General features: G+C 37.7%; 1 protein-coding gene across 1 annotated transcript in view; it reads right to left on the minus strand.

Annotated features, from left to right (window-relative positions):
• Window positions 1-3,505: 3,505 nt before the first annotated feature.
• Window positions 3,506-24,438, minus strand: part of LOC139735474 (neuronal acetylcholine receptor subunit beta-2-like) — a 29,492-nt gene continuing 8,559 nt past the window's right edge. The window contains exons 3-10 of the mRNA XM_071646230.1: window positions 21,040-21,178; window positions 18,492-18,536; window positions 14,559-14,668; window positions 8,305-8,507; window positions 7,237-7,369; window positions 6,243-6,436; window positions 5,202-5,435; window positions 3,506-3,801 (exon numbers count right to left, since the gene is read on the minus strand). Of these exons, the coding sequence (XP_071502331.1) occupies window positions 3,506-3,801; window positions 5,202-5,435; window positions 6,243-6,436; window positions 7,237-7,369; window positions 8,305-8,507; window positions 14,559-14,668; window positions 18,492-18,536; window positions 21,040-21,178 (1,354 nt within the window). The remainder of the gene's footprint in view (window positions 3,802-5,201; window positions 5,436-6,242; window positions 6,437-7,236; window positions 7,370-8,304; window positions 8,508-14,558; window positions 14,669-18,491; window positions 18,537-21,039; window positions 21,179-24,438) is intronic.

The raw sequence follows: 24,438 nt of genomic DNA on the forward strand, positions 1-24,438 counted from the left end.
CGAGTCGAATCGGCACCAGAACTTCACAAATAACCTTCACTGCGTATTATCCGTCTAGTCATTAAACCAGTAAGACGCACAAGTGACTTATAGTCGTGTGTGCTAAGGAGCGTTGTGTGACTAACTCAAGCCAGAATACTTTTGTCGCACAAACTGTCTATAAACCTTGATTACACCGTGAGTAAGCATTACGATTAAAGGTCTGCCAGCTTTGATGATATCTACGCGAACTGTAGTAAATATGAATATAGATATAATGCAATCATTCAAACTACACGAAAAGTACCTCAATGTAGTTAAAAAATTTAATTTAAAAAAAACAGAAATATATACATCTTTGGAATATGATATTTGCCACAGGCAAAGTGTAATGAAGTAGATGAGAAAACAGCGAATCTTTGCTAGAGCCATTTTTTTTAAGTAGAAACTCTCAATAGAATACGTTACTTAGCTGAAAAGGATGAAAAATATACTGCCACATGACATCTTTCGCACTAGCGCTATATTCATTACATCTGTTTTATAGTATCCTTGGACGCATCGAAGACACCGTCTAATCTATCACTTCCCTAGCACGGTGATCATATCGTAATGAGCTATTACATGACACACGTTCCCTTAACATTAAAGGCATTATTTACCATTTGCAGATGAAACAAAAACCCAGCTTTAGTGCTTCAAAATACTTCTAAAATGTGAGTAAGGGATAGAAACAACCAATGTAAAAGTTCTGAATATTATAATTTAAGTATTGTTGAATATACAAAATGTAAACAATAGTTATAATAAAATTGTTTCTGTACTAAACCGTCTACAGTTATGGTTTAGTAAGAAAAATAGTGATATCTCCTTATATTTTATGTTTAAGGGTTTTTGCGAAATTTTCTATATGGTAGGATGTTTTTTGATACAACTGACCTACATATATTATGCATCAAATGTGATAACTCATTTTTTTTAATTACTGCTCCCAAAGGTAAACAATACCTTTAAACGTCATCTCTCCTATATAGAAGTTTGAAACTACATTTTGTATTGTTAACCCGTTCCATACAGGAACCTGGTGGCCTGTGTATTAAGTTTATGGGGATTTCAGAATTCAGTATGGAACGGGTTAATTGGTGAGACACGTAACAGATAGATACCACCTTTAACTTAGATCTGAAGATTGACGGGTAACAGGAAGTGATGACGTCGTAGGAAGTTGGCTGTTTTCAGTAATGACGTAGAGAAGTTGGTGTCTGTCTTCAAGCTGTCCTTAAGAGGACGCACGATATTCTCTCTGACTGTACAAAGGGAATAGGCCGTTCAAGGGGCGCATCCTTTCCATACCTCTTATACGTATTGGCAATCCCAAACTTACACTGGATTATCATTTGCGAAACATATCCAAGAAACATGCAACCCATATGTTGTTCTTGTTGCGTAATTGATTAAAAAATGGACCCTATTGGAGATAATTTGACCCAGCCAATACTAATACTAAAACAAAATCACCAAACATATTTTAGATATTATCAAATGCAACTCATACTGAGATGTTCCATGTTAAGCTTGTGCGCTGGCATACTTTGTTTTGACGGATTCTGTTGTCTGTTTTTGTTTTGTTTTGTTTTGTGTTTACAAAATATCATAGTATATACTGCTTCCACGCATACTTTGTGTACTCCTCTTTTTTTTCAACATAATATTCATAAAGCGCCATTTGTTTGTTTTTTTCTAGCCAACTGTGTCCGCAGAAAGGTTTGTATGATTTACAACTGAATGATCCCTATAAAACTTAAGCTTTTTCAATGACTGTAATGTTTCAAATAATCTTAGTGTAATGTTTAAAACATGGTTTTGCCACACAGCTACACATTGGTAAAGATTTCAAACGTATACATAATGTGATACTGTAAAGGTAGAATTTTCAGTTACGTCTACATTTTCCTTTCATGCGCTCGTAATTACTGCATACTGTTGACTGCACGGCTACATTAGTTTGTTAACCAAAAGGTCCGTCATTCCGAAGGTTCATTAATCCGAAAATGAAATAAGGTTCGTTTTTTCGAGGGTTCGTTCTTCCGAGGGTTCATTATTCCGAAGGTTCGTTGATCCGAAAGCCAATGTAGGTTTGTGATTCCGGAGATTCATCAGTAAGCACCTTCTTTTCGTTTTCGAATTATAACCGTCAACGTGTGGAGACTTTGTGCATTTCGGAATAACGACTGTTTCTGAATACGAACATTCGGAATAACGAACATCGCCCAACTGCACACTAAGATAAAACGTTTTGTGATCTTTTTTTTTTTTTTTTTTTTTTTTTGGGGGGGGGGGCAATTGTAGCAATTCAGTCGGAAAGCCTGCAAAGTTGATGAGATGAACCAAATCATTTATTTAGAGTCAGCAATTTAAGGCTGCAAGTAATCAATGACAAGGATAGGGCTGTAAATGAACCCTCAGTAAAAGTTTTTCAGCGATATCCGTCTAAGAGGAATGTAGTTTAGAACCCCATGACTTCATTTCATTATTGAATATGAAAAATGACACAAATTTATATAGTTCAAACAATTCTTTCACATTAGCTTTGCTTAGTGTATTTCACTCTGAAAACAAGACAAATCCATGTAAACAGTAGAAATAAATGTACGAACGAAGTGCCATGACGTATGACGAGAACTGTGGAATTAATGCAAAATATGAAATAGATGGGTGACTTTCAGGGAAAGAACAAACAAGCAAACAGACAAACATTGGATTCCACGCACAGGCATGGCAATGTTTGATTAATTTTTAGACCATTCAAAGAAGCAAAAGAAATCCATTATCTTCAATTTCGAAAGATTACTCGAACGCATGTGTAATAGTAAATGTCAATAAAATTTTGTTGTTGTTTTTAATGCATATTCCACTTTTTGCGAGGTGACGATTGATTCAGAAGTATGTGATTCAAAGCAATGACAAAACTTTTGCAATAAATAAAGATTACTAATATATACAGCAAACTAAACAAATTAAATTTTGCTAACTCTGCAAACTTATATATGCTAAAGGAAGTATTAGGCTCGCCTTGTGCCTAGTGTCTCGATTATACTAACAGATATATAAAATGAGAATATTCATGAAACAAAAGAGCTATACAAACTCCTAAAATCCTTTTTTAAAATATTCTCACCCTGTGTGTTATCGTGAGCATGCAACAAATTTATCTGAAATCAATTCCAAATGACACCAAAAATAATGCACTACTTTTGTCCATCAACTTGTAACGCAAACGACAAAACCTCGATCTGTTCAGTTAGTTCATAAACAAAGAAATTCTTTCTTTAGCCACTTACTAGGTATACTGGACATAACTGTTATCGTGTAAAACTTTACACCAGTCATTAAGCCTGATTACCAGTGGAAAGGTGTGTGAGCTAGTATGTAAAGAGCCTTTGCCGCCGCACAGACTGTAGAATCAGTCAGAGTTGTATATATATTAAAAAAATTATTTTGGGGTAATTTTAACGACCTTGTTTGATCAGGCCAAGTTGAAGAATAGAATTGTGACGGTACAGATCATGCCGATGACGTAGAAAACGGCGAAGACGCGATCGACCACTAGCGCTATCTGCTTCCACTCGTTCTGAACATCCTCCGATTCCGTGACGTCTTGGTAACGTTCACGTATGTAGCGCACGTGACCGACAAGCCGTAGCATTAGCGCAACAACGTCCTCTTTGCGTTCACTGCTCCCGTCCCTGCTTTTATTCCCGCTGGATATTCTATTTGGTTCCGTTGTTTTGTTAACCGACGACCTTCCCTCATCCAAATGATCTGCGAACAGGTGCATGAAAAAACAAGCAAACACACAAACAATAAACAAACAAATCATCGTTCTGACAGGGAGATGGAAAGAAGGCTATACATGTACTTAGCATACATCTTCTTTTCTATCATGACGGGTTTTGACATCTCGTTATCTGTATCATTCAACCCCATATTTCAGTTGACTCAAGTAAATAAAGTATCAATAAAACCAAACAACCAAACAAAGTGCTGGAGGTTTAATCACATTAGTATTGAGATGACAAACTGATGGAATTCGAAAGCTTTACATATTTTCTCAAAACAGCAATGTTTGAATTATGTAGCAAACACAGTCATATAAAGGAATTCAAAACTTCAATCATTCCATTCGACTTAGCTCTTTAGTCAGCAGCATATTCCCTGCTTCCATTACAAAAAAAAAAAATAATAATAATAAACGTAGGGGGGGGGGGTCTTAAATCATTAAGAAAAATGAGGAGAAATACATGGGATCAAAGAGTTTGGAGGAAGCCTCTTGTGCATTCACAAGAGGTAAAACTGAATACCTTAGCCACGTAGTTTCATCACAATTAACCATAGTCACATTTTCTCTCTTCAATCTTTTATGTAGTTAAAGAGGAAATCCAGTCCAAAAATAAGTTAGTCTGATTAAAAAAAAAGAGTATAATCTTTCGAGTTCAATGGCATAATTTTGATCGAAATCAGGTGAAAAATAAAGAAGTTATGAAATTTTGAAGTTTGGAAGTTTTGCTAATTTCCGCAAAACAGTTCTCATACAGTGAATATGAATAGGCAAATGAGTGAGCTGACCATGTTATAACCTCACAATTTTTCATTGATTGCGTACAAAAATGACGAAAATTCAATTTTTCTGTCACTAAAGTCTGAAACTTGATGTTATTCCTCGTTGAATAACTTCAGAATAGTGATCAGTTAGATATATCAGGATTTGAGCCTCGGGCATAATTGCGTTTGAATGAAAAAGCCAACATTTCTGAATTTAATGTAGAAACTATAATATGGCAAATTGTGAGGGGATGACAGGCTCACTTCCATTGGCATATTCATATTGACCGTTCAAGAACTGTTTCCTCAAATATTAACAAAACTTCAAAATGTCATGACTTCCTTATTTTTCATCCGATTTCCATCAAAACTTTACCGTTAAACTCGTAATATTTTACTCTTTCTTATCATACTAACTTATATTTGGACTGGATTTTCCCCTTTAAGTCAAAGCTTTAAAATCGTTATGTCGAAGGTTCGTCGTTCCGAAGATTCGTTATTTCGAAGGTTCGTCATTCCGAAAGTTCGTTATTCCGAAGGTTGCGTTTTTCCGAAGGTTCGTTTTATCGCACCTTCTTTTCATTTTCGGATTAACAAACCTTATATACACGGCAGTTCACCTAGTTTATCATTCACTGTTGCTATCTGGCTGCTCTTTCTGTCCAGTTCGTGTTTTCGTTGCCGGAGCTCCGCAGGCTGCAGTCGCAGAAACCTGGCCAGGGTACCGAGGACGAAAACCCTTAGCCACCTTGGGGCTCGGTTGCAGTAGGGTCCTCGGTGGTGGAGGTTTAGGACGGTAACGGTTAATAAGAGGGAGAATGACACCAGGGCCATTGTGGAGATGTAGTAATGACCTTGGAAGGGGTAAAAAAGCAACGAGATGGATACACCACTCAAATGGCTTGAGGAAATAGTGGCATAAGGCTGAGACCCTACCGATAGTATTGGCACAGAGTTATAGGATACACAACACGTGTATTGTCAGTCTAGGATCGCAGTAAAATCAAAAGTAGCAGCAGTTTAACCTATGCAGTATAGTATGGATATCGTTTTTGCCTTTTTATGTCAGTATGACGATTGAGTGTAACCTACCAGTATAGACTTATTACAATCTGATTAAAACCTTTACGTTCCTTATGTATCTTGAAAATAATACAAAGTGTTTTTGTGAATCATTTAGGTGACTAGGAAACACTGATACAGTGTAAGAACGGGTGAAGCACGGTTATTTCGAAGGCTCGTTAATCCGAAAATGAAATCAGTAAGCCTATCGTTATTCAGGAAAACAAATTTCATATACCTAGATGTTCGCTAATCCGAAAATGAAAAAGGGTTTGTTATTCAGAATATTTTGTCGAGTTAGTCAGAAGACTCGTTATTCTGAATAGAAGGTAAAGAGTAACGAACCTGATTTCGTTTCCGGATTAAGGAACCTTCGGAATAATAATAATAAATAAAAATCAATTCATTTTCAGATTACCGAAACTTCTAGAAATAACGAACCCTGTCTCAATTTCCGATTAACGAACCTACACGAACCGTGAATGTATTTTCAGTCTTTTTGCTTTGGTGTAAAGCGCCTTTAGCATCTAATCACAATGGGAAAATGGCGCTATAGAAATTGTATGTATGTATGGATGGATGTATGTATGAAAACATACCTATAATGGGTACAACGCTAGAGGGCGGCATTGACTCTGCGATGAGAAGCAAGAAGACGGTGAGCGAGAGAAGGACGGTGACTCCAAGTGAGACTTTCTCCCCCGAGTCTACAGGGAGGAGGAATCCCAAGAGTGTGATGGAAGCTATCAGGATACACGGCAACAGCAGGTTAAACACATAGTGCATGGACCTCCTGCATGGTAAAATCAATCACAAGTTCATCGTGTGTGCGGCGCATAGGACCTACAGGAACGGCGGGAAATGCTATACTTTTAATATGTGTCTGTTATGACGCTCATTTTCCTACACAGGTGCGTACTACGTAATATTCGCTCGCAGAACACAATAACATGCCGTTCGATTAAATACAATATACCTCGGTAAGAGACAGCCATGCAGCTGGAATTCTCCTCATTGAGAAGGGGTTATAGTCGAACCAGGGAGGTGGGCTACCTCCGTGGTCGAACGTACGTTCATGATTTAGCCTTATGGAAGAGATGATAAATACTTGAAAATACCATGCAGGACGACCACGACGTGGTAGAATAGTGCTATGGTAAGAAAAGTAAAGATTGACACCAATGTCAATATCTCAAACTGTCACCAATGTTAATTTTCAATGCTTTGATAAAGGAGGGTTTAAAAAAAACACGTAAAGTTTGTCCGTATCCAACGTGCGCCAAACAATTTGTTTTTCAATATAGTTATAATTTGTTTGTTTGCTTGCTTGCTTGTATTTAGGACGTCTTTTCTTGAGAAAAAAAGTAGTAACAGTTTTCTCATGTCTCAAAGATCAAAAATTATGTTTGGATACAGCGGAACTATACTGTATTAGAGTGAAGGTCACGCGGGTATTTATAGGCATTACCGTTTCGTCACCCAAAGTGCACATGGGTTTGAATTGGAGCGAAAGTGTTACTCAATTGAGTAACATTACTCCTAGACGTTAACTGCAGAGATGTTTTACCAACGTGAACTTTCCCCAACACTTACCTTCTGATCTTGATGGTAAACGTGACGTCATAGTACCGAACGCCCGGGTCGTCTGGGTAGTTGAATTGGTTTGTTTGAATAGCAAGGCCAACCATGTCCCATTCCCCGTCGCTCCGAAACACCGTCTCGTCTCCTTCATATCAGGAACCAGGGAATATTTTGCTAGAATTATGAGCCCCATACTTTTATGAAATTAGGTCAATATTACCACTGAACCTACGAAAAGTGAAGCATATTATTAATTTGTGTAACATACACAGTTTGTACACAAGCTGAACGTTGTTGTGTCAAATCAATGCGTTATTTACTGAGCTGTATTCTGTTGCAAAGGACGTTACGATTTGTTCACAATCAAAAATTCAAAATGCCCTAGTCAAACACGAGAAACTAGGGATTTATTTTGACTATGTGTGATTCTATGTTACTCGTGTGCCGTGAAAATGGGACCAGTAGGCCCTACAATGTATTACGGACAATGACGGAACTGGGTTAGAGTTCTGTGATTACGGTTCTCGGTTGCGTTTAAAGCAAACTTTTCAATGTAGAACATGGTTTATAAAATCGTGTTTTACGGTTTAAAACGGTAGTCGTGATTACAAACACGATTTTGAAACACGGCTTTGAAATGCACTGTGGAGGTGTGATTCAAAACCGTGTTTCACTGGAAATAAAGTTTTGAAAGTCTTATAAAAACAACCGAGATTTGAAACATGGTTTATGTAACGTCGTATATTGCAAGCGCCCTGTTTGACCAATCGAATTGCGAAGGGAAAAGCTGCGCATAATGAGATGTGCAATCTCACAGTCCGAGCGAGCCAAAAACTCTGGATAAACCCTTATAAACGCTCCTCTTTCAAACCATGTTTCAAATTCGTGTTTCTCAGTACGCAAAATCTTATTCACGCAGCCAAGAATGTACATTCATTAATAATTAATGTCTTTCAAGGGTCTTCCAGAGTATGTAATTTGGTGGTGACACTGCATAGCGATGGATGGGAAAGGAGGAGAAACCACCAGCCCTCATCCCAAACCACACCCATCATATACCACGACCCCGTCTCATCTCACCGGCTCCTTCCATGACGAGTTCCGTGCAATCGTGCTGCCAAGGGCCGAACTTGAGATCACACTGTTGGGTGTCGAAAGGAAAGTTGGCGATGTTCAAGTCACAACTGGCTCTGATGATATGAGGAAAAGCCCAATTCACGTGACCCGTGTGATAGATCTTCACCAGCTTGTTCTGAAGGTAGGGTTCATATCCCGTGCCTGCACTGATGAAAACAAAGGTGGGACAATACTCCATTAATGACAATAAATGCGTATCTTGTGTAGTCTCCACCATTCAGTAATGTATTACGGTAGAATCGAAATTTGGTTTCATTTACATACAATATACATCACTGCCATTCTTTAAAGGACAAGTTCACCTTCATAAACATAAGGATTGAGAGAATGTAGCAATATTAGTAGAACACATCATTGAAAGTTTGAGGAAAATCAGACAATCCGTTCAAAAGTTATGAATTTTTGAAGTTTTTGTGCAGTACCCGCTGGATGAGAAGACTACTGCAGTGTATGAATAACTTAGATGTCACATGCGTACAACAATATAAGGAAAATATAAAGAGAATTTCACAAAATTCCATCTATTGAAAAAAGTACACATTCCCCTGACTCGTTACCGACAAATGTTATGGGTAATATTATTCCCCCTGCCTTTAGAAAGAGGCAAATCAAGTGCTCTATTATTATGCGAAAAAAGTGAAAATATGTTGAATTTTCTTTTACATTTTCTTTATACTGTTGTACGCATATGACTCACAAGCTGTAGTAGTCTCCTCATCCAGCGGTTCCAACACAAAAATTGTAAAAATTCATAACTTTTGCATCGATTGTCCAATTTTCCTCAAACTTTCACTGATGTGTTCTACTAATATTGTTGCATTTTCTCAATCCTTATGTTTATGAAGGTGAACTTGTCCTTTAAAACGGGAACGCAAAACCAGTTAATATTATAGTTGGAAATAAATTTTACGAACACAGCGGTGAAAATGTTATAAAAATTGGACAAAATTTAGGGAAGTTATTGAATTTTAAAGTTTCGCTAAGTTTACAAAACAGTTCTTGAACAGTTGATTTGAATATGGAAGTGCGTGAGCTGATGACACCAAGTCATCAACTCAAAATTTTCCAGTGGTCGTGGACTGAAAAAACTGACGACCATTCAATTATTCTGCTATTAAAACGTAAAACACTATTCCTGGCTGAATGACTTCAAAATAATGATTAATCATGCAGACATTGTTTTAGGACATGAGAATATGGAATAATTGGGTAATCATGAACAAGGAAACTGAAAATTTCAAGATTTTATGCACAAACTATTACGAAAAGTTATTGTGAGACAATGCCATTTTCAACCACGAGCATATTCCTATTAACTGTTAAAGAACTATTTCGTGAAAGTAATTAGTGAAATTTCACAATTTTGTAACTTCCTTAATTTCCATCTGATTTTGATCCCGGAGTTTTTTACGCGAGGTAATGATATATTTTCTATAAAGTTTTAGCCAAGCCTGAATAGTAGTGTAAAAGGCACGAGCTTGTTTCTATACATAGGTCAAAATCAAGAGGAAAACATGAAAAATGTTAGTAGTGCGTAATAACACATGCAGCACTCACAGCATATTACCAAATTATGTTGAAAGATGTAAATGATCAGGGGAAATTTTCTTTTGTATCCTCAGGAGTGACAGGTAAGTGGTCAAGCCGAAAGGTGATTCATTTTCACTGTTTTCAAGAACACTCTCCATGGGAAATCCATGGAAAAGAATGAAACGGTAGAGGGTCACCGTATAAGACATTAGTATCTATTTCTGAGGATTATGAGCTGTTTTCCAAGATTATAGGGTAAAGAGTCAGAAACAGCTCATGTATTTTGAATTAGTTGTTATTTCAAGTACTTTGTAATTATGTTGGAGGGCCCCCAAGAAGGGGTCATCCCACAATAAAAGACCGACACCCACGAGTTTGACATTGAAAAGAGGTCCATGAGTCATACAGTTCACGAGTCATACAGCCCATGAGTTCGACACTAGGTAAAAACATCCCACGAGTTACAGATACAACACGGGGCTTAATGTGTCGGTCTCGTGGGCCTTGTGTCAAACTCATGGGCCGTATGACTCGTGAGCTCTATGACTCGTGGCTGTATGACTCGTGAATGTCGGTCTCGTAACGTAACGTGCACCCCCAAGAATAACAGTGTATAAACCACTGGAATATGGGGCTATACCCTGTGAAAAGAATATAAATGACTGACTGACTGACTGACTGACTGAATGTATAAAATAAATGAATAAATGAATAAATAGATAAGTCAATAAAATCAATAAGCCTTTGTAAGAACCCACTGCAATAACTTACTGGAGAACATGAAAACAGATGAGAGAGTTTGAATGATGGTGGTTGTTGGCGGAGCAAACCATCTATACCAACACCATCAAATAGTCTGGGTGCCAAAGCCACTTTTTGGGCCTAACCTTGTTTTACCGTCCACCCAATGTTTTTCAATAGTTCTACCCTATTTCGGGGGTGCTGAATCCGAATCTGGATGATGCAACTCTTGCATCCCTGAGGGTTTTGAGATATTGAAGATGGCCGCCAAAATGGCCGCCCAAACCGGAAATTCCCATGTATTTCCTTCTTGATGGTGAGAAATTGAAAACAATTGATGGTTTTACCCTATTTCGAGAGTTCCGAGTCCGAATCTGGATGATGCAACTGTTGCATCCTTGAAGATTTTGAGATATTCAAGATGGCCGCCAAAATGGCCGCCAAAACCGGAAATTCCTATATATTTCCTTCTAAATGGTGAGAAATTGAAAACAATTAATGGTTTTACCCTAGCTCGGTGGTGCTGAATCCGAATCAGGATGATGCAACTCCTGCATCCTTGAGGGTTGTGAGATATTCAAGATGGCCGCCAAAATGGCCGCCAAAACCGGAAATTCCCATGTATTTCCTTCTAAATGGTGAAAAATTGAAAACAATTGATGGTTCTACCCTATTTCAAGGGTGCTGAATCCGAATCTGGATGATGCAACCCTTGCATCCTTGAGAGTATTGAGATATTCAAAATGGCCGCCAAAATGGCCGCCAAAATTGCCACCAATTAAAACCGGAAATTCTTATGATTTAGCTTTTAAATGATGGGAAATAGAAAACAATTGATGGTTTACCCTATTTCGAGGATGCTGAATCCGAATCTGGATGATTCACCTTGAGATATTCAAGATGGCTGCCAAAATGGCCGCCAAAACGGAAATTCTTATGTATTTCCTTCTTATAAATGGTGAGAAATTGATAACAATTGATGGTTTTACCCTATCTTATTTTTGACTGAAAGATTTCAGGTTTTCATCAATGGCACAGTTTGAACTTGCTGTATAATATAGTGAAACCAGCTCTACCGGATATCTTTGAGTTGGTAAGATACAAGTGTCAGCGGTTTATCTAAATCATATTGTGATAGTGATGTAGAGAAGTTTACTGAAATTACCCAACATTACCTGAGCAGTTCAAATCTCTTCATCCATGAACACTCAAATTGGTTAATTGGTTTATATTGGTGGTCTTGATGACATTGTTGGAGACACGAGTTGGACATTTTATAGTTATGCTTCATTTTTTTTTGGCAATATGATGTAACATTATATATATATTTCAATTTTTCAATTCAATTCAACTGAATTGAATTGAATATATATATATACTATATATATATATATATATATATATATTACAAACACACCAGAGGGGATGGACAAATCACACGTAACGCGCTGTTAAAAAAAAAACTGAATAAAAAACCAAACGACAACATGTAAGGTAATAGTTGATAATCCAGTACTTACGAATATCATAATCGCGCAGAGTGCTTTTGAAATTACCCTTATTGATATCTACTATAGTGGTCATGGATGCAACCATTCCCAATGACGTAATCAGAATATGAGACAAGTTTCACAAACGTACGAGGCGAGACCCGTCAGAATACAAGACAAGTTTCAACACCAAATACCAGCATGCTATAATTTACTTTTACTCTATTGATAGCCGAAAAGGATTAACTTCACATCTGTAAAGCCATGTTGGCGACCACAAGCATTATTTTATAACAATAATGCACAAAGGAATTTTCAGTCGTATCTTCGTGTTTCTACGTTTCAGTATGATGTCAATATCACTTTTTTTCAAATACGTGTTAAAGTTCCGTTTGAGACATATCGGAATATCTCAGTATATTACAATATCATTGTGACAGTCATTTTGGATGCCAAAAACTTTTGGCTGATTTGACAAATCCGCTCAACTGAGTTGAATGTGAGAATACGAATTATTGCTTTTCACCCTGGGTTTAATCCCCCGCTTCGCGTTAGAGCACACTACTTCACCATTTAAGTATAAGAAAATGTTAAGGAGTTTCCGCTTATACAGGACATTTATAGATGTCTCCAAACCTTCAAAGACCTTCAGCACCCTAGAAATAGGGTAAAACCATCAATTTATTTTAGAATTTTCACCATTAAGAAAAAATATATTAACATTGGAATTTCTGCCACTTATTTTGGCTGTCATCTTGGACGTCTAAAAACCCTAAAGAATGGACAAATTTAAACAACCAAGTTTCGAGGGTCACGGTGCTGAATAGGGTCTAAAATTTTCCAATTTTTGACAGTTATTTTGGTGGTCATCTTGGTCATCTCAAAACCCTAAAAAAGAACACGAAAGTTGCATCAACCAGGTTCGGATTCAGTATCCTCAAAATAGAGTAAAACCGCCAATTGTTTTCAATTTTACACCATTTAGAAGGTAATATAGGGCTTACATGGAAAATTTCGTTTTTGACGGCCATTTGGGGGTCATTCTGGCGGCCACCTTTACTATCTCGAAACCCTCAAGGAAGCAAGAGCTGTATCCTGGAGCTTCAAATTCAGCAAACTCAAAATAGGGTAAAACCATCAACTGTTTTATATTTTACACCATTTAGAAGGAAATAGGGGGTCTACCTATGAATTTCTGTTTTCGACGGTCATTTTTGGCGACCATCTTTACCATCTCTAAACCGTTAAGGATGCAAAAGTTGTATCCTGCAGCTTCGGATTCAGCACACTCAAAATAAGATAAAAATCACCAATTGCTTTCAGATTGTCACCATTTAGAAGGAAATACATGGGAACTTCCGTTTTGGACGACCATTTTAACGGCCATCTTTGATATCTCAAAATCTTCAACAATGCAGGAAGTTGCATCATCCAGATTCGGATTCAGCACCCTCGAGTTAGGGTGGAACCATCAATTGTTTTCAATTTCTCACCATTTAGAAGGAAATATATGGGAATTTCTGGTTTTAATTGGCGGCCATTTTGGCGGCCATCTTGAATATCTCAAAAACTTCATGGATGCAAGAGTTGCATCATCCATATTCGGATTCAGCACCCTCGAAATAGGGTAGAATCATCAACTATTTTGAATTTCACACCATTTAGAAGGAAATACGTGGGAATTTCCAGTTCTAACTGGCGGCCATTTTGGCGGCCATCTTGAATATCTCAAAATCCTCAAGGATGCAAGAGTTGCATCATCCATGCAGAGTCGGATTCAGCACCCTCGAAATAGGGTAAAACCATGAATTGTTTTCATTTTCTTACCATTTAGAAGGAAATACATGGAAATTTCTGGTTTTAATTGGCGGCCATTATGGCGGCCATCTTGAATATCTCAAGAACTTCATGGATGCAAGAGTTGCATCATCCATATTCGTATTCAGCACCCTCGAAATAGGGTAGAATCATCAATTATTTTCAATTTCACACCATTTAGAAGGAAATACATGGGAATTTCCAGTTTGGGCGTCCATATTGGCGGCCATCTTGAATATCTCAAAACCGTCAAGGATGCAAGAGTTGCATCATCCAGATTCGGATTCAGCACCCCCAAAATAGGTTAAAACCATCAAAAAACATTGGGTGGACGGTAAAACAAGGTTCAGCCTCTGGCACCCAGACTAAAACAGCTCACATCCTTTCTGATTGAAATTAAATTGGCTGAGTGCGGGTGCAACGAAGCGCAAATGGACGCGAGAAAGACAAAGTGTGTGCGTGTGTGTGTGTGTGTGTGTGTGCGTGTGCTTGATATTGATATGTTAAGTGATCGCGAATGTGATAAAAGCAGGCATCGATAATCACGCGACGATAGGAGAATTCCACACTGTTTTGCCCTGATAACGAATTAGCGTGCAGTAATCTCTTTCGTCTTACTTGTTATAGAGCACAATGTCCGGGAGCCAGATGAAATCCGAGGAGATTTTGATGTTCTCCACTCCTTCGTATTCTTCCGGGTTCCATGTTAGGAATTCATCTACCCAATCCTTGAACAAAATGAAACAAACGAAAAATAAATCCTGAAGCCGTTCATCAAAGGGCATCTTGAATATACTGACAGTCTCTTATGTTAGTGAATGTGATGTGAAAAGTTTTAGTTCAGTTGTTAACAATTTATGGTATGAAAGAAACGTGCGATAACTTTCAATGATCTAACCAATATTGTAAATGCACACAAAAGAACAAACATTCATATACAGCTATTATGTCGTTCTGGGACATTTGCTTGTTGAAAAGAGGCACTAAATATGTCTGCGAGAGTTCTAATGCGAATTCCCTCACCAAACGAGCGGGACTCCCATCAGGTCTTGGGGTAGTATCCTATACGTGATGCGCTTGAGCTCGCGGGAAACTTCCCCTGGTTGTACAAGAGGGCAGGGCTCTCGAGAGGGAAGGAATGCTGGTGGAGGCTAAGAGTGTTAGGCGGCGGGGTGTCGGAAGCGACATTGACGAACTGTGTGTTAATTCTGTTTGCAGTTGACTTATAATCTGTTGGTCCAATGTTCTCAATTTGGGTCAAGGGTGATGTTCTTTGCCCAGACGTGATTTTTTTTCCGAAGTGTTGAAACCAGGCTGATGGACTACAATGTTTGAGATGTAGAACTCTTTTCGAGTAATAATTGGCTTTGGCAGCTGCGATTTCTCACTGGATTTCGTTCCGAATGGTGCGCCATTTTCTTTTTTTTTTTGGTCATCTTTTCTTTCGAAGGCTTTTTGTCTTTTCATTACCGTTGATTTAATACCTGGTGTCATCCATTGTGCCACGAGAAATATGTAATTCAACGTTTGATTTGCTTCAACGAGCTATGCGCCCACGCATGCAAACTGAAGTCCGATATCCGAATGATATAGGTTTTCGCAATTTCGCACTTTTGTCAGTCCATTTGATAGAAGGTTCATTCAATTTGAATTGAACGCGCATTATACATTTTTTTTAAATGATGTTTATGTACATAATATGTGTACGTTATCCATAGTGGACGTCCCAGTCAAGCTTTTCATAGCTTATGACGATCCAGACAAAATGTGTAATATGTTTCATGTACAAACTATGTGCATATTTGTGAATAATGTATGTATATGCATTTTGTGAATAAATCAAATCAAATTAAATCATCATCGATCTGCAAGATAGAGAGTAGCTGAAATAAATAAATTTAGCTAAAACTCTCGTTATCGCACAGTCTGTCTTTCAAAATTGCAACTCGTGCGTTCAATTAAAGCGTTTCGATCAATGAAATTCGTACATGTGGCTTTCGAATTCGTAAAACGGGTATTCAAATTGGCTGGTACTCTATACGTTCATACAAATTCGCCATCACTTGCCGCAAAGGGTATTTGAGTCATTCAATTTCGCGAATGGGCAGTCAAATTCCAAGCACATTCATTCAAATTCACGTCATGCTATTTCTCTCTTCTTCTCTTTTTTTGTTGAAATGGTGGGAACATTTAAACATGCATTTCTATGTGACTTTTTTTTCACCTACGTACTGTTAAGCATTCAGTCAAAGTATATATATATCATATTTTTGACCCTATATAACTCGAGTTGGTTGTTCTGTAACGCCCCTTTTCTTGTCATGTCATTGTAGGTCTACATGTACCAGTACTATACAGATTAATTTCGTCCTCTTACAGTCATGACAGCACAAGTTACAGACGTATATCTCAAGAAGACAGAGAAAGAATTACAGAAATATTTGAGGATCATAACCTTGACTTCCTAGAACTGGCCGACACACTCGGAATAAAGCGCTCAATGGCCAGATACGTTATGACCACTTGCACTATCTTCGGACTGGGAGACTCAATAAGCACATTAGAAGAAAAAAAAACGGTTGCCAAAATCTCTAAAATGAATACGAAATTAAATGTTATGATACTTACAAGACAATAACTATGATGAAAGAAAATAAAGAAAGAACTAAAGCATAAACATGTCTGCTGAAAGTATTGATTGCAGAACATGTGAAAATGGATGCCCCAAAATGTATTTGAATGAGCGAAGGAGGGAAGCATATACTAGTACGTGATCACGTGACTATATCATTCTAAATTGAATGAACGAATAGTGAAATGGTGCTTGTCTTATGAATTTCAGTTGAAAAGTGTTAATTAGAATGAGGTTAGAGGTAGGCCTAATTTGAATGCTCCAAAATGAATTTGAATGAAGAGATCATAAAATTGAAATACCGAACATGTCATCTACGCTAAATTTTGCTAAAGTGAATTCAGCAATAAGGAATTGGATTGAAAGCAGTGCGAAATTGGCCAGGAAAACCTATATTATACAAAATTTAATGATGCAGAGAACAGAGTGGTATGGATAAGTGAGAATTGGATGCGTGAGTTTGACTTCGGAACTGTTTAAGCCCACGAGTGCATGAAGCGAGTGCGTTTCAGATTGTTCCAAAGTTTAACGAGAGCATCCAATTCTCACCGATCCACGAAACAGACCTGTCCATCATTCGTTTTATAAAATGGGCCCGTAAATTCATGAAATTCAACCCTTTTCTCCATCATGCGTCCGGTTCACCTATGACAACACAACACTGTACAAGGCTTGAGCCACGCGTTCGGATTTTACCGGACGCATGGCTCAGTGTGGATCAGTAAAAACCAATACATGATAATTGACCAATCAGACTGGAAAGATTCTAAAGCCCATCTTATAAAAACATAATGTAAGACAACTTTAGCATCTGATTTTTTCTGTTGATTTCGAAAGAAGAAATAGACACTCAACTCCACTATGCTCTCTCTTAAAGGGATGGTACAGTTTCGATTGGGATGGCACTTGAGGTTTCCAACGTTTTTTGATGACGATTTTTTGAGAAACCTATTATGAAATATGAAAGATGATTTCAAATTGTATTTGGTGAAAATTGGTTTTGATATTGCTGAGATATCCAAAATAAAGTGAGCCTAACAAAAGGTGGGACCCACCTCTTATTAGGATCGCTTTGTTTTCCTTTGTTTTATTGATATCTCAGCCATTGTACTCTTTTGTATATGCTTTTTAATATTTCATAAAGTGGTTTCTAAGTATCTTGCAAAAAGTTTGAAGCTGAATTCTAACCTCAACCAATACTATACCATTCCTTAAAAGATGTCATCGACTTAATGTAAAATGTAATCGGATTTACAAGTTCTGGTTTAGAGATAAGTAAGACGTATGGGTGTCATTCGGTACCTTGATAATTAAAGAGATAAGATAAAGGTATATAGTTAATGATGGTTGTTCATTAGAATGCACGCCTATAATGCAGTTATACTCTGAACCTGTACAGATTTACCTGGAGTATAGATTTACCTGGAGTTATGAGGCCCCATCCATATCGAACTTAATCGCCTATACGATGGCGGTCTCCTTCATTCAATTATCTCTGTTATTTACTGAAGATAATACTGTATGTTCTATTTTATGTTTCTGTGTATGTATACTGCTCAATGCAATTGCTTATGACATCGTGTATCTATAATTTGTGTACTGTTATCGTTTTATTTCACTGCACTTGATATTCTTTGTCTTTGTGCTTTTGAAATTTGCATTCATTTCTGTGTGTGTGTGTGTGTCTGATTGAATGCGGAAATAAATCAAATCAAGAAATTGGTTATATATAGAAATGTTGTTATTCAGTGCAACGATAGAGGGTTCGGGAGATTGTTTGGCGGTCAAGATCATAATTAATAATGTAAGGATGTGGGAAATAAGGTTAATGACTGAACAAACGTGTTAAATTAATGGAACACATCATCAAAGCAATATGAATTTTTTGTTAATTCATTAAGAAAAAAATATATACTTACGAATGTTAACCAAACATTGGCCTTCAGAAGTTGAAACCTTTCATTCTGTAGCAAAAGAAATAAGACAGAAATTGAAGAGAAAATGTGGTATTAAGAAACATATCAATATTTGGCTAGCGGAGTTTGGATACCAGCCCATCCAGCACCCCCCACAAACAAACAAACAAACAAACAAACAAACAAACATTTCTGTGTTGGTGCTCTATCTTTTCATTCAATTCAATTATACTTTATTTCCATCCAACAAAAAGTAATACATGATCTAAAGTATGGATTTGGCAATTAATATTCCAACATTCATTTTCAGGTTTAGTTTTAGGGAATGTAATACAATCTTTCATTTGAGTTCGTCAGGGTTCACAATAATGAAATATGATTACGTACCAAATATGATTACGTATCAATTGCAGAACTTTCAAAAAGTGTTAACTGTGACTGATTTGGAGCTGAAAGTTCCCGTTCTCTCTAATATTCGCACATTATGTAAGTTTTCATTCTGCTTTTGTACAGATTTAAGCAATGTAGTTCCGTCTAGCCTTTCTCAAGTATAAGATTTGCAGAGAAATTAGGGGAACCATTTTTTCAAATGATATCAATTAGATGATAATCCCCCAGGATTTGATGGTTAAATTAGGGAAAAGAAAGCGTCTGTTGTAACCATCTTAACAGCTATTATCCGCTTGTTTGTTTTTTTAAATCATTGGTAACGATTACCAATTAGTGACGATATGCGTTAAAATGGCTACTTTCTTTTCGAGAAGATCTGGTGTGGGAGGTGGCGTCGTTGAGATTGTTACACCATTTCCAATGCAAATACCCATCTCTATCAATGATTATCATCTGGCAAACGGGTCAATGCAGGAAGAGTGTTTTTAGTATCCATTCCTATAAAAACTGGGGGAGGGGTCTGGAATCCGACTCATGTTTTGACAGATTGTCCCCTTCGCAGCTGTCTGTTAAATAATATCTATGCAAGCTTTAGGGGGGGGGGGGGCATTTCATGAAGTGCTTTGTCAGATATCTTTGACAAACTGCTATAAGCTACTGGAATCCTTGCATCTGATTGGCTGAGAGCAAATTTGTCCGACAAAGTTCATTTCTCGGGGGAAAAAAAACGCTTCATGAAATGCCCCCAAGCATTAAGAAGAGACTGCGAGGAGAGATAGGACTCCATGTCATATTACAGGTTATCATTTCATTAATTACACAAAATGGAAATGTTAATGCAGTGAGACCCACATCCGTCACTCATTGCTCGGAGGTAGCAACAAGCCACACTGCGTGTAAGTACGCAGTAATTGCTTTCACCCACCATCGCTAATGGTAATACAAAGTTTGTAATATAGAGTTAAGTTACCCGTATATACCATTATTTGAGTTACATTGTCGCTCTTTGTATCCCGCGTTCACTCTGACCAGTTTGAGAACATTCCTTTTTTTTTTGTTGAGCGGAACAGGCCCCTAATTGATGATTGTTAAATTGACTTTGGCTTGGACTACTAACCACACAGTTACCTGTAATGCCATGCATGCTGCCTCGGCTTAAAATTAGTTCTCAGATAAGAAAACCGTAGGCCTGAAAGTAATAGGCCTGACAGTAATTGCTTTCGCATTAAGCGTCGCTTAATCGCGAAAATTACATCTGTACTTTTGACGATATTTAAAGGGAAGTATAGGCATTCATTAAGTACCCTCAATTTCAAAAGACCGACGATGAACGCCGGTGATGGCCGTCAACATCAAGGAAGTAACTGTCAAGGACAACACTATCCCAAATTTAGACTAAAATAACATCAACGTTTCTTCAAATTTCGTTTTTCATTCTTTTCATTCCTACACTGTTACAATCAATGTTCATAATATTAAGTTGTATGCGCGCGCAGATGCGACTAGTATATCAATTACCAATGTCAACCAGTGAAACCCTCTATTATGTTCCGTGTTGAAGATAGAGACAATAAACAATTATTCTTGAAAAATGCATAAATTATTTTCACTGCGTGAGTTCAGAAGCGCCACACTCCCATTCTAACATCAAGACATGTTGAATTTACGTATACTTTAACAACTATTATGGCAGCCTTGAAATCACGTCCTTTCAGACGTTAAAACTGCTTGATTACCCAGTATTTATGATGAAAATATAATGAAAACTGAAGCTTTGAAACACAAACAAACGAACCAAAAACGTTTGAAATCTAACAAATGATAACTTCATGAAAAATGCTTATAGAAACATGGAACAAAAAGAGGATTTAATAGTGTCGCGGGTCAAGGTCTTTAGTACATAATTCTCTACTTTTCAGACAAAAACAGTGAGACACTTAATATTCAGTTGCCTCCTGAACGCTGGCGCAGGTATTAGAACTCGCACAAACACACTTAACGGACACACACACACACAAACACACACACGCATGCAGATGCAAAACGGTAACACATTCCGACATAACAAGGACACGCATGAATTTAATTCTTACCACACTGTGCTCAAATGTGAGCATGCTGGTAATATGATGAGATATAGCCTTATACTCCACTCTCTTACCAGCTCCAGGATTCGAGCCACGAATAACTGCATCTTCAGGTGAATGGCCGTTGTCTCGTTAATGGTCGGCCTGATCTGGCGATTATATGGATCCTCCTCATCATGGAATAACTTTTTTAGCAGGCCTTTCGTCAGAACACTGCACATACCTGGAAAATCAAATATTGACAATGGCTAAAAAACAAACAAACAAACAAAACAGTACTTTGCAATGTTCACTGTTTGAAAAATCTGAGTTGATTAGTCTCTCATTCTGTTAATGCTAGTCTCTGATATTGTGCAAAACAATGAAAGTAAGATTATTCAAATTTACTTCTTTTATTCTGGATTTACTGAGATATGAGTTCAATGGAAGTCAGTTATAAAATTGATGTTCTTTCTCTAAATTCCTTGGCACTACCGTGATAATCTTATATTTGACGCATTTTTATAACGCGTTGAGAGCGCACATACACCGTTCATAATATCAATGAGTAAGGCATGTGTTGGCCTCCCGGCGTCAACACGGATCTCTCCCCGGATCAGATCCGGGGTGGTCCGGGGTGATCCGGGATGTCTATGTGACTGGGGCATTATGCCCCAGTCACATAGCACATCCCGGATCACATAGCACATCCCGGAGCAATCTGGGGTGGTCCATGTGGCTGCCGAGTACATGCCGTGTTGATCCGTCTATAGCTGCCGTGTTGATCCGTGTAGATGCCGTGTTTGTCCGTGTAGACGCCGCGCTCTTCCGGCCTTCTCCGTGTAACTGCCGTGTTGATACCGTGTGTACAGTCATACCAAAATCCCGGATCTCCCTGGACGTCCCCGGATCTCCCCGGATCACCGTGTAAATCCTTGAGCACCCGTGTTCATATGTGACTGGGGCATTATGTTGATAGACTGTCTTTTTCACATCAATGCATCTGTCTGCAGTAATGTGTTCACTTAGAAAAATATCTTTTAAAAAAGATTTCTGATTATGAAATGGGAGGAAAGAAATAGAGAAATATAAAGAACATACCATAAATGATATCTAAAATAGGCAGGCAGATGGGGATGTAGGAAATCGCGCTGATTATGAGTTACTTAGTATAGAGATATCGTATTGTATAACGGAGAGATAAGGAACCAAATTATGCAGACAGAGAGAACCATCAGATCCAGTGATTGATAGCGAGATGAATGGATGAAGTGATAACAAAAATAATATATGCATGATTTCGATGGAGATCAAAGTGTTACCGGTTGATGAGTCCGGGTAATGGAACCCTTGACAATACCCTGTCGTGGAAAAAATGATGTATTACAACCGGAGAAATCAGACGCAAATTTCTCATGGTAAGTCACTGATGGCCTGATCGCGTTGAAATTACACTTTTATACCACTTCATTAAATCCGTGTCGGTTTTTTTTTTTTTTTTTTTTTTTTTTTTTTTTGGTTAAAGGGATCGTATAGTTTTGGTTCAGACCTAATTTCAGGTTTCTAACATTTTTTTAGTGAGATAATGAGAAAACTCTTATGAAATATAAAAGAGTATGTAATTCTTTGAGGAATCTAACGTTTATTTGATGAAAATTGGTTTTGAAATGAGATATCCAAAAAAGAGTGATTCTGATAAAGTGTGGGACCCACAGTTTATTACTCTCGGTTTGTTTTACTTTATTTGTGGATGTTTCAGTCCTTCCAAACCCGATTTTCATCAAATAAACTTTGAATTCCTCTTGAAATGGTATGCTCTGTACTATACCATAAGTTTGTTTTGTTTTTGTTTTGTTTTTGTTTTTTGGTATCTCGCAAAAAGTTAAAAGCCCAATTCTCGTCTCCACCAATCTGTACCATCCCTTTAAAGGGATCGTATAGTTTTGGTTGAGACCTAATTTCCACTTTCTAACATTTTTGGATGAGATGATGAGAAACCTTTTATGAAATATGAAAGGGCATGTAATTCCAAGAGGAATCCAACGTTTATTTGATGAAAATTGGTTTTGAAATGGTTGAGATACCCAAAACAGAGCAATCCTAATACAGGATGGGATCCACATTTAATTACGATCACTTTGCTTTACTCTGTTTTTTTTTTTTTTTTTTTTAAGGTCTCAGCCATTCCAAAACCTATTTTCATCAAATAAACTTTGAATCCTCTTAGAATGGCATGCTTTCTATTTCACAAGTGATTTCTTGGTATCTCACAATAAGTTAAAAGCCCAATCCTCATATCCACCAATACTATACCATCCCTTTAAATTCTCATAACTTTCGAGACTGTATTATGCGACAGGTGTCTCAAAAAAGATGAACTCTAAATTCCAGATATTCAACAACTTTTTTTTTTTTACACAACCATGTCGTGTTCTGTGGTGTATTCACACAGCGTCGTGATTTACGGAATTGGCGTCACGAATTTGGATCAGAACTATAGGTATGGGGGTGCTATCATACGACCCCCAAGTGTCTTAGGGATGATTATATTGGACAAAACACAAACTTACGCATATCTACCCGGCGCTCAAAAAACACACTTGACAACGAAAGTATGTTCGACCTCAGTTGCAAAAAAAAAAAAAAAAAAAAAATGCATAAAAAGGCTTTAATTGTATGTATTGACAGGAAATCTTTCATGCCTTTGATGGAATACTAGGGATGAAAATCGCATCAAAATCAAACTCCGCATGGGAATAGCCTGGGGAAAAAATGTGAAAAAAAGACGAAATGGAGGTATATCTCGAGGAGAAAAAAATGAGCAGTTTGGGCCCTTGGATAATGTCAAGGGTGCACGCCATGAATTCGACACCCACGAAGCATACAGTCCACGAGTCATACAACCCATGAATCACACAGCCAACGAGCCACACAGCCCATGAGTCACACAGCCCACGAGGTATACAGGCCACAAGTCATACAGCCCATGAGTCATACAACCCATTACCCATAATATTCGACACTAAGCAAACAAGGTCCACGAGACCGACAAATTAATGTCGAGTCTCATGGGCTGTTTTTACCTCGTGTCGAACTCATGGGCCTTATTTGCATAGTGTCGAAGTCATGAGCTGTGAGACTCGTGGCCTCGTTGACCTTTTTACTACATTGAACTCATGGGTTGTATGACTTGGGGTGTCGGTCCCGTGGGATGAACCCAGGTAGTTCCCTCTGATTTGAAATTATTGTACGTTTTACTTTTGTTTATTGAGTTTTGTTGTAACGAACTCTGCGTTGTTTCCAGAATAAGGAATTCACAAACCCCTAATCCCTATAAATGAGTGATAACTCTGATAGATAAGTATACAGAAATTGCTGGGTTACAGAAAAATGGCAAACATGCTACCGATATCAGGATATGAGAAACAAAATCAACAACTTTCAGTTGAAACTTTTCTTTGACACCAGTTCAGCTATACCGTTAGGTTATATAC

This window comes from Diadema antillarum, unplaced genomic scaffold, assembly GCF_040938485.1.
Source record: "Diadema antillarum isolate AM-2024a unplaced genomic scaffold, OU_Dant_1.0 seq00000581_RagTag, whole genome shotgun sequence".
Classification (NCBI taxonomy): domain Eukaryota; kingdom Metazoa; phylum Echinodermata; class Echinoidea; order Diadematoida; family Diadematidae; genus Diadema; species Diadema antillarum.